The sequence below is a fragment of the Anthonomus grandis genome, chromosome 11, assembly GCF_022605725.1.
Source record: "Anthonomus grandis grandis chromosome 11, icAntGran1.3, whole genome shotgun sequence".
NCBI lineage: Eukaryota > Metazoa > Arthropoda > Insecta > Coleoptera > Curculionidae > Anthonomus > Anthonomus grandis.
Genome location: NC_065556.1, coordinates 945,772 through 957,212, shown reverse-complemented (window position 1 = coordinate 957,212; position 11,441 = coordinate 945,772). Strand labels below are relative to the sequence as shown.

Sequence of the window (11,441 nt, the reverse complement as noted above, 5' to 3'; positions counted from 1 at the left end):
TTAGAGGCTTCTGTGGGAATAATGTGAAATTTTAATTCAACTTCTTCGTCATTAACCATAACGCTTTGACAAAAAGATCCCAGAGTCATCACTTCGTTCAAACCCAGTCCTTTAAGAGGGATAAATTCCTTGTCTAACTGGACATCTGAAAAGTAGTTTTGATAAAAGTCATATCGTAAGGCACTAATATCACTTCCTGTGTCTAATAACGCGATTAATTGTACATTGTTTATCACTAGTCGCACTCCATTACTAGGTACTGTCTCGATAATGTTCATCCTCCTCGTCGGTTCCTGATTTCTGTCCTCTCTATTACCAGTAGTTGGTTTCGAACAGTTAGTGGAGATATGTCCATAACCGTTACATTTGAAGCACTTCATACCTTTACTTTTCTCTGGACATGAAACAGACCTATGGCCTAGTTGGCCGCAATTGAAACAATTCATGTTATTCCCCTTCTTTATCGCTCCTTTACTTTCTTGCCTTTTGTTCTCTTGCTTAACTTCCCTAAAGTTTTCTTTTTTAATAAAACTTCCTTTTATGGGCCCTTTATTGTCTGACACTGGTGCAATTTTTTTCTGTCTTACTTGGTCATACAATTTTATTTTTTCTTTAAACTCGATAAAATTTTTGGCTCCATAAAGTACAATTTTATTAGCCGAGTCATCATTGATTCCGTCGATAATATATTGAATGACCACTTCCGCTTCAATATTGGCGCGGCTTCCAATTTTCCGCATAACCAGTACATACTCCTGCACAGATTGTGCGTAGTTCTTTTTCCTACTCATCAACATCTTGTGAACTTGAGCACTACTGACTCTTACTTCAAACTCCTCTTGTAATTTTCTTTTTAGTGTCATCCAAGACATTATTCCTTTTTCTGACTGAACATATAACTTAGCAAGTCCAGTAAGGGATTTTTTCGCAAATATGAGTTTTTGCAAATCATTCCACCCAGTAAGATGGGCGATTTCTTCGAAATCTTGTATCCATTTATTAACTGGATAATCATCTTTCCCATCAAAAGGGCGTATGCTGTCCTCAACGTCCCTGAAAGTTAAAACGAATGAATTTCGTTGCTTTGGCTGTTCCAACATTCGTTGTATCACTTGAGCTGGTGGTTCGTCGTCATCATCTATTTCTTCTTCATCTTCATCTTCACTATCTTGATTCTCACCTTCATCTTCATCTTCGTCATTTTTACTTACCACTGACAAGTCATTAAGAAACGAACATACCCGATTCACAACTTCGTCATGACTTCCTGTATATTCCAGATTTAATATATTACACACCGAAACAAGATCATTTAGCTCTACCCTATCTTTCACATCTCTCACTTTACTTACAAATTCATCAGACTGTTTACCGAAACCAAAACCCGTGAATTTTCGTAAATCTTTTCTAACTTGACGCGGTTGACCTTCATCGCCACAAATAACAGTATGTAATACTTTAACCATCTTTAACTATGCGTTGGTTATATTTTGCTCAACCTTCTCAATTTCCCCCAACGTCGACATTTTATACTCTTTTTATTTATAATAATTAAATATTAAACAAAACCTCACTGACAGTTTTGACGAAACAGGCTCTTTTTTTTTAGATAAAAATTATTTGAAATAATTGTCGTCGCGAATCCAAAAAGGTATACCAAAAATATACACTTAAGTTACACCTAAAATTGAAACTTTAAGTTCAACGTCGCATTCCATTGAAACTCCAAACCCTACTCCCCAGCTCCGTCAGGCAACCAAAATCCCATCAGCCTCTCACACTCAAAGAAAATTCGGGCACAACGGAATTTCTCTGGTCTTTAACATATCAACTTGGCAACAGCGAATAACCATCCAAGAATCGTGGAGTTCGGTGAATTACGGAAAATTGTTTATCGGCTTTTAACACAAGATAAGATTCGAATTTCTGAGTAACCTCGCACTATGATGATGTCTTTACCAAACAAGTGCTTATTGTCTATCAAATAAATCAATCAGTACTTACAGTTTTTAGCGAGCCACACACTAATAAACTGATTACTTAACTGCACATAGTAACCCATTGTTTATCGAACTTTAATCGTTTTATTGCCGATTCCCCTTCGATCGTTATCACAGACCGATATCACTAAGAGCGATCACTATCCGTTATCTTTTGTCCGTTATCCCGGACGAGCCCCCAAAAATGTAGGTTTTTATTCGTGTCTAGGTCCATTCTTAGCATTACAGATGAAATAAAACGACCCGATTAATATGTAAGCACTGATTTAATTAACAAATAAACTCGGCGGTAAATATTGTACAAAACCTTGAACTGGACAGTTCTGTTTACAACTTAATTTAGGTGCAAAACGGCGCGAACAAACTAATTTTAAGAGCAACCCCGTCTGGATTCACTTAAAATACTCTTTAAGAAAACAAACCCCGTCTGGATTCGCGTTTTTACGTCTTTTCCGGCTTTTCGTCGTTTTTTACGTCGTGTCGTCGTACTCGTTCCTTGAACGATTCTTTATCGACCGGCCGGAAAACAGGCAAATAACACAATGGACATTCGACACACTCCCGAAGCTTCCCCCGAAGCGACTCGGCGAGCGCCCGAACAGGGTGACCTCGACACATAACACACCGCTCGGAAATACGCGATTATGTTGAGACGAGAGAGACAACAAATCGGAAATCATTTACCAGAATACGTACCGAAAAAACCTTTCGAGACACTGAATTATCGGGGTTGCCAGCGCTATTATTTTACAGGTAATATACTATTTTTTTAGGTGATCGAATAGTCATACCATTCGATAAATCGTTAAAAAAAAATAATTAAAAAACAAAACTAATTTCAATAGCTGTCTTATTATTCTTTTTAGTATATGTTTCCTATTTAAATTGCAGTTTTCAATTGGCGCTAAGACCGATGCTTCTAAGTCTTCACAACCCTGAAAACCCGCTTTCTGTAATATCCATCGAGTGATTCCCTGAAACCAAAACTTCAGCTTTGCTTTTTTGCTTGGCTTGCGATATTATTGCGATTTTTGCAAATCACTATTGAATTGGTATTTCGAAAATAAACTACATTATTATTGTTTAGTGTTGTGTACCATTTGTTTTTTAAGCGTTTGTAGTGCCAAAATACTTTAGAAGTCTCCATTATATTCAAGATTCAAGAATACCTCGACCGCCTAGGTACTTTCAACTTGTTTATGTTTATTTTATTGGTAGATATAGGTGTAATTTCAGGGTAATAATGGACCATAGGAGATATCAGAGATCAGGAGGAATTTACCACGATGGGTTTTTGTACATAACAAGATCCACGAAGCACAACATCAGGTAGGTATCGATTATGAAATTGTGTGTTAGACAAATATTAATTTTAAACTAGGAGTAGAACTGTGTCTATAATAGCAACTACAAATAATAAATAAATTTGAAAAGGATTATTCAGTTCGCATTGGACTAGTCGTTAGTGTTCAGCTGTATGAATATATATGTATATGTATCTAATTTTTAGGTATTTAATCTGTAGCAAGTACCGACGATTGGGTTGTATTGCATCAGGGAAAATCCACTTAGAAGAGGGAAATGTCTTCATTCCTATAAAGGTTGAACATAATCATCCTAGAGACGACAACAGAGTTGAAGCAATGGATTTTAGAATTCAGCTACGGGAGGCCTGTGTTCGAGAAAGAGGAACCCTTAAAAATATTTATGAGCGCGTTGCCGCAAGGTAAAGTGGCTATTATATATACTACAGGACTATATAGGACTCCACAGGACAATACAGTATTATACAGGACTTCTACAGTACACTACAGTAATGTACACTAATAAATTTCTGTTTAAAAAGTGTTTTATAGAGACTTTTTTTGCTGCCATTAAAGAACTACTTTTTCGTAGCTAAATAAAACACTTTTTAAACAAATTTTTTGTTACAAAAAAAACTGTTACCCTTACAATTTGCTTTTTAAAAAAAGACATACAGCTAAACGCTTTTTTAATTTTAAAAAGTACATTTTAACTTTAAAAAAAGATTTTCTTATAACTAAAAACAAAAATATTAATAGTAGCATTTTTAACCATAAAAAAGTAATTTTTAAGATTTAAAAAAAAAACTTGTTAAGGTAAATAAATATTTTTTAAGGGCTAAAAATCATTTTATAGGAAAGAGTAAAATTTAAAACTCGTTTTTCTATCTATTAAAATCTATAGGTGCTTAATTTCAATTATTCTTCATTTAGAAACGTGGATGGTGCTGTTGAAGTTCCATTTAATGTGATTCGCCGTTCAATGTTGAGATGGAGCCACGCAACGAGGCCTAATGTCCCGGCAACTTTAACGGAACTGGCAGACATATTTCGAACAGGTAATTGGCCAAGATATACGGATTGTACCAGTGGACGTTTTTTTTCAGGTGTGGTCGTAGCCAATGGACTTACTGCGGTGGTTTTTGGCAATAGAGAATTTATAGGAAACTTCATTGACTCCCAACACACATTCATTGATGGAACCTTCAAGGCAGTACCGAGAAGACCTAACTTTTGTCAAATCTTGACCATATTTGCCACTTGCATGGATCATGTAAGTATAACAGCTATAGGATTTAAAAATTCATAGACAATTAATTTAATTGAATAATTAGGAAGTATTATATTTACTATTTATAAGCTATCCTTTTATAAAAATATTCACCCTCTTTGCTAAAATAAAAATAAGTTTATGCCATCCTCTAAACATTAATATTTAGAATATGATAGAAAAAATCACTATTATAAACTTTTATTGTTTATACAGTATTCAGTTAATTTTAAGTTATATACTTTTGCAGGCTTTTCCAGTTGCACATATTTTCATGGAGAGAAGAACGAAAATCTTGTATGATGCTGCTTTTGCCTACCTGCGTTAGAACTTCCCACAATTTGTGAATATTAACGTTGTGACGGACTATGAGGTGGCTTTGGTGGAATCACTGAGGAACAACTTTCCCAATGCCTCATTGCATGTTTGTTTTTTCCATTATTGTCAGGTGTGTATTTGTATGTATATTTACATGCACTTCAACAATAAAGGTGAAAATATGAAATAAGTTGTTAATATTTTCAAATTTTTATTTTCCTGTATATGTAGATATTTAAGGAAAGTTTAAGCACCATGCACTTAAATTATATGTTATAAAAGAGCAGTTTAAAATGGTGCTTACACGCATTTTAATCAAAATGCATAATATGAGATTTTATATGAAAAAAAACTTTTTTAGGCGGTATTACGAAAAGCCAGGACTTTAGGGATTACACGGCAGATCGAGGGACGACCTAATGGAAGAGTCTTATTGAAGAAATACTATTGTTTGGCGCTTCTACCTGCGGAGATGATTGAACCGACATTAGTTTCCTTGCAGGTTTTTTTTTGTTATCAATCGCATTTTTTATTCGTGACCATTTTTTCTATTATAAGCACGATTTGGACTTTGGCGCTGTATTTAGAGAACTCAATGAGTATATCAGGAGGCAATGGATAGAACGCGTTACAGCTCAGCATTTCAGTGTATTCAGGCAACGACATAGGACCAACAATGTGATGGAATCATACCACAGAAGACTGAACAGTAAATTGAGTAGACATCCTGGCGTGTGGGATTTGATAGGTAATCTACAAATTTAAAACTCTAAGCTAAAATTTTCACCAAGTTCATGAGAGTGTTGTACTACACCAATTTACATGATATATTTTTTTTATTGTTTTATTGCCCTTTTTTTTAAATAACTAAATGTTTTTCGTCAATAAAATTTTTTGGACCGTATGGTGAATGCGCTAATATTCTATTATCTAGTAAATTATATTTCAAGCAAATATTATAAAACTATATGCTTTAAGTGTAATTTAAATTCAATTGCTGCTGATAAAGGTCTTTTACGGGTCCAGCATATAAAAACGGTGCTTTTTCTTTATTAATTAACCAATATACTTTTTCTTTAACTTAAGAAAGCAACGTTACCTTCTATTCAATTATATTTCAGAGACGCTTATTGATATCCAGAACACTGCTTCCATCGAGCTGACTCAGCTGGAACAACACCCCAATGTTTACAGGATTGCAAGAAAGAATGTGGTATTTGATGCTCGACTGAATCAAGCTTGGGACAAGTTATCGGATGGTCGCTTCACCGTGGGAGATTTCCTAAGGCAAGCAGTCCATTTTGTGGATGGCATAGATGGACAACTACATCAGTGGAACCAGGAAGTACCGACCGAAGAAGAAGAAGAAGCTGTCGTCGTTCCACTAGACCATCTTCATCGTTTATTAATGCCAGCTCCTATTGCTCAACCACCAAGAAATGTTCCTATTTTACTCCATTAGCAACGTCCTCTTCTTCTGGAACCTCCTCCGCTCATTCCACTTCCTCGTGCACGCATGCCTTTACCTCCATTAGTTCCTATTTCCATTTTGCCACTTGTCCGTCCATTGTCACTTCCTCCCCTTGTCCCAATCCTTCAGAATTTGCCGCCGCCGCCCCAAATCTTAGAACTACAACCCCCGAGATCTCCTTCTCCTGATTCACCTTCTCCCGGTTTTTCTGATTCACCTCCTCCTCCTGGTTTGCCTGCTTCTCCTCCTCCTGGTTTTCCTGCTTCTCCTCCTCCTCCTGAACCCATGTTCAATGTCCCACCCATCCCTGAAGGAATCTTAGGATTGTTCGGCCAGCTAGAAAACGATGAAGAGTTACCAGTTAGAGCTCCAGTTAACCGTAAGTTCATTTCAAATGGTTTTTTTTTGGCTAATTTTTGTGCTATTTTTTTTTAAGGCTGGGAATCGAAAATTCAAATAGTGCCATTTAACGAGGACACCATGCCACCCATGCTGAACTGTAATGTCTGCCTTCTAAACGTGGTACAGTATGTAATGCCGGACTGTGGTCATCTGTTTTGTTCCACATGCTCATCCATTATATACAACACTGAGGCAGCTCGGTATGCAATATGTCGAGCGGAACTAAACCGATCACCTATTCCTTTTTTTTTTAATTGAAAGTAATTTGATATTTTTCAGGTTTTATAATATTTTTCTAGTATTAGTAGTATTTCTATTTTGCAGCATTTTCTATATTCCTTTTCTATACACCTTTATTTTAATTAATTTTTGATTTCCTAGTTTACCTTTCCTTTCCCCGGCAAAAATCCATATTTTTGTTTCACTTCTTCATCAATATTGCAGGGGTAAAACAAAGTATGGAAAGTTTACACCTTCTCGTTGGTTTTGCTGAACTATAAAATGTTTTGTATTTGTTACCAAACAACATATTTTATTGACTAAGTAGACTTCCTTTTATTTTTACAAATTACATTAGTAATTAACAGTTCCGAAATGCAAGTTTTAGTTTAAGTGGAATATATTCAAATACTTGTATACATAACAATAATGTTTAGTAGCAGAAGTCTGATAGGTACACTGCAATAGTTTCTTTCTTATGTTACTTCAAACAATTTTGAATAGCTACATAACTAGCTAAGATTGTAGTTTATATAAATTTAGTATAAGCAATTAACATTTTATATTAACAGTCCTTATTTAATAGCCGTTTTTATATCTTGTTTGTTTGCATAATAATTATTATGATACTGATGGTTTTTAGTTCAATTCAAAGCATACTTAAAAAAAAATTGGGTATGACTGAATTATTATATTATATCAAAATCTTAGTAGGGATATATATACTATACAGGGTGCGTCACCAGGAACTGCATCGACCGATTGTGGGCAAACTATAAGACTCGGAAAATTTGGTACTGCACCGAGGTTATTGGGGGCAACTATAGGCTAGAAAATATTCTCAAGATGGCGGCAGTTCTGGTCTGTGAGGGAATAATACTGTGTAAACTATTCAAATTTATATTTTCTTCACCTTACATTTGACATTATTATCATTTTTAATTATTTAAGACGATTAAAGATGAAAATATTATAAAAATTCCCCCAAAATGTTATTTTTATTTTTTTCCCACCATCTTTGAATTTTTCGCCATCCTGTCCAGAAAATGATGGAAATAATATTTTGTTTTTAGAGAAAAAAAAGCAATAAAACAATTTAAAAAAAATGTTTATTTACAAACTGCGGGTATTAGTTATTAAGTATCTTTCAGGATTTTCATAACCTATCAATTTGGGTAATTTTTTACTATCCTATAGATTGTCTATTATATAATAGTGTATTTCATAAATATATTCATCATAAATTCATTGTCGGAGACCAAAAATTTCAATTTATTTGGGCTGGGTTGGGTGGGATTGGGTTAGGTATGGTTGGGTTGAGTTGCATTGGGCTGGGTTAAGTTGGTTGGGGCTGAGCTGGTTGGTAGTGATTTTCTTTTATATAAAAAGGCGCTGGGTGCAAAAAGGACCTGTTGGGTGAATAATCATTTTTCATAAGAAAAACTGATTGCGCAAAAAAAAAACGAACAGGAGTAAAATTTTAATATTTTTTATTTTCTTTTTTTCAAATGATTGAGTCTTCCGACATCGAATTTATGATGAATACGACATTCACTATCCTATGTACCTGTCTTTTTTTTTTAATCTTGAAAATGGGTAGTCGATAAGATAGCAAACCGTTACCGTAATTTGTATACATTCCAGCCCTGACAAAACTCAACAATATAAATGAAAACTTGGCTCAATCTGAATAAGGCTGTAATATATGATATTCTCTAAGAACCTGTTTCTTTTCCTACTTATAAATATTATTAACTAATAGCTCATTGCACTTTTTTATGACACCAATTCAGAAATAATATTAGTTACAAATTACTTCATAGCAATAAGTGTGTGTATAAGTAAATTAAAAACTGTATAGTCTATTACAGTCCTTTTGGTTATTCAGTATGTTATATTTAAGGTGACACACTATAGTTTATAATCCAAATATCCTCGGAGGCATATGACTTCATCAAAATCATCCAGTTTCTCCAGCATATTATCCTAAATTGCACTTTTTCAAGTTTATTAGTCAAAAGTAGTAAATATAAACACTATCACCACACCTATGCAAGTCCAATGGAACATTGTTTGCCACAATTTTTAATGAAAAACATGCTTCCACAAGATCAAAAACTTGCACTTTCCCAAGTGATGGTCCGTTTTTTTGGCGTCAAATTCCTCTTCACTTCGCAATAAGTATAATGAAGGTATTTAATGTTCTAAGAAGACGAATCACAGGATAGGAGGCCAAGTAAGTACTAAATTACACAAAGTTAGTTATAGTGTTTCTTAATCAGTATCAGGAAGTATCATCCCAGGTTCTTTGTAGTTATATCTTAAAGCTTCAAATATACTGAAGAACTCACAAATTAATAACTTTTGGCAAACTATCGATAAATATGAACTAATTATTGTAAGCACGACTTGAATGTAAACAAAATAATATACCTATACCTAACCCTATTTTGTGTTAGATGACAATACTACAGCTATTATATAAAATTGGCTGACGTGTAAAAGACCCAACCGATCATACTCGAACGTTTAAAATATTTCGCGGGTATTGTGTCGAATGTCCATTATGTCAAATGACGATTGTGTTGAATGCACCCGTCTCGACCGGCCCCAGATTCGAGACTAATTCAACTTCCTCTTTTCTCTTTTCTTTCGGCCGCGCCCGTCTAATCGCGCACATGAGCCTTTTCGTCAGAACTGTGCCGCTGTTGATTTAACAGTGTTGTCGCGTTGTAAAAGATTAAGTCAAATATACGAAACCAAATTAATATTGCACTTAAAACTAAAAGAAACATTTAAACTAAAAATAAATGATACCCACAATATAGTGTGGTGTTTTTGGGGATTATATTATGGCACTGTTTGATTTCCAAGGCAATAATAATAATAATAATATTAATAATAATAATAATAATAATAATAATAATAATAATAATAATAATAATAATAATAATAATAATAATAATAATAATAATAATAATAATAATAATAATAATAATAATAATAATAATAATAATAATAATAATAATAATATTAATAATAATAATAATAATAATAATAATAATAATAATAATAAGGGTCTTTTTGTTTAGGAAAAAAAATACAATTACAAAGTTAATAGTTTAAAGGCGAGGTTCAGCGCACAAGGATTCAGATATATAAATGCCTGTTCTTCCATCTAACCTAATTATCTATACTATACTAAGTTTTAAAATAGGAATAATAAAAACGCTACAAATTATAAAGAGTATATCAACCAGCAACAAAAAAGAGAATATCTGACAGCATATACGCCTACACAAGGAAAAAGAAACAAATTCAACCCCACAAACAAAACACATCACAAAGCAAAAGATACCGTCTGTTATATGTATATCATAATATATTGTCTATTCCTATTGCATTAATTGTTCTTGTTATCATCATCGGAATAGAGAAAAGAAAGTTTAAAAAAAACGAAACACCCACTAAATTATGCTTTATTATTCCTGCAGTAATGTCTTAAAAATGTATTTTTTTAAAGAATATAAGCTAAAAATGTTTTCGTTATTAGTTTGGCAGCTATTTATAATTTTTGAAATTTGATAAGAAAATTATCTTTTATAAGTTTCGGTTGAGTGAAGTGGAGGTATTAGCCTTCCCTTATACCGGGTATTAATATTGTGAACATCTGTGCGAAATTTTATTTTATTATCTAAGTAAGGTGGAGATCTTAAATTAATTATTTTAAAAAACATTGAAAATGCGTGAAAAATCCTTCTGTTGTGCATAGTCAACCACCTGGTTTTCTTAAGCTTGTGTTTTATGGGGTTGCGCCATTTCTTATGCCATATATTAATCTAAGGCACGCATTTTGGAGTTTCTGAATTTCACTCTCTTCAGCAGTTCTCAAGCATGGACCATACACTGCATCGCAATGATTAAGCTGTGATAGAACCAGCGAATCCAGTAGAGTTTTTGTTTTTCTATTTAAAACGTAACGATGTGGATAAATATTTTTAAGGTTTAAAAATCCTTTTTGAATACATGAATTTACGTGCTGCGTGAATCGCAGGTCACTATCCAGAATCAAACCTAAGCTCTTGCAGTGCTCGACGTATTTTATAGGCTCGTTATTGATATGAATTAAGTCCCTATAATACTGTAAAAAATTCTTACGGCTATCTTTGCCCCCAAACAGCATAAATGCTGATTTCATAGAAATTAATTGTAAGCAATGATTTTTAGAAAACTCGTAAACGTTAGCAAGGTCATAATTAATGGTAGCCACTGCTTGGGAACTTTCACCTGGTTCAAATGAGAGATATATTTGAGTATCATCAGCATAATAGTGCTGCTTAGATGATATAAATTTTTTGCCATGTTTGATATATAAATTGAGAAAAGGATTGACCCAAGGATGGAGCCCTGGGGCACGCCAGAAGAAATCTGTAAAAAACCAGAATCTACCCCATTAT

General features: G+C 33.7%; 2 protein-coding genes across 2 annotated transcripts; both read left to right on the top strand.

Moving 5' to 3' along the window:
* Positions 1 to 2,432: 2,432 nt before the first annotated feature.
* LOC126742435 (uncharacterized) lies at positions 2,433 to 4,902 on the top strand. Its single transcript, XM_050449085.1, has 5 exons — positions 2,433 to 2,753; positions 3,237 to 3,329; positions 3,511 to 3,726; positions 4,238 to 4,577; positions 4,825 to 4,902. The coding sequence occupies exons 2-5, from the start codon at positions 3,244 to 3,246 to the stop codon at positions 4,900 to 4,902; spliced, it is 720 nt and encodes a 239-aa protein (XP_050305042.1). The 5' UTR covers positions 2,433 to 2,753; positions 3,237 to 3,243.
* A 355-nt stretch (positions 4,903 to 5,257) lies between these two features.
* Positions 5,258 to 7,250, top strand: LOC126742259 (uncharacterized). Its single transcript, XM_050448889.1, has 4 exons — positions 5,258 to 5,394; positions 5,451 to 5,640; positions 6,014 to 6,742; positions 6,800 to 7,250. Exons 1-3 carry the CDS (start codon positions 5,365 to 5,367, stop codon positions 6,352 to 6,354), a joined length of 561 nt encoding a protein of 186 aa, XP_050304846.1. The 5' UTR covers positions 5,258 to 5,364; the 3' UTR covers positions 6,355 to 6,742; positions 6,800 to 7,250.
* Positions 7,251 to 11,441: the final 4,191 nt, after the last annotated feature.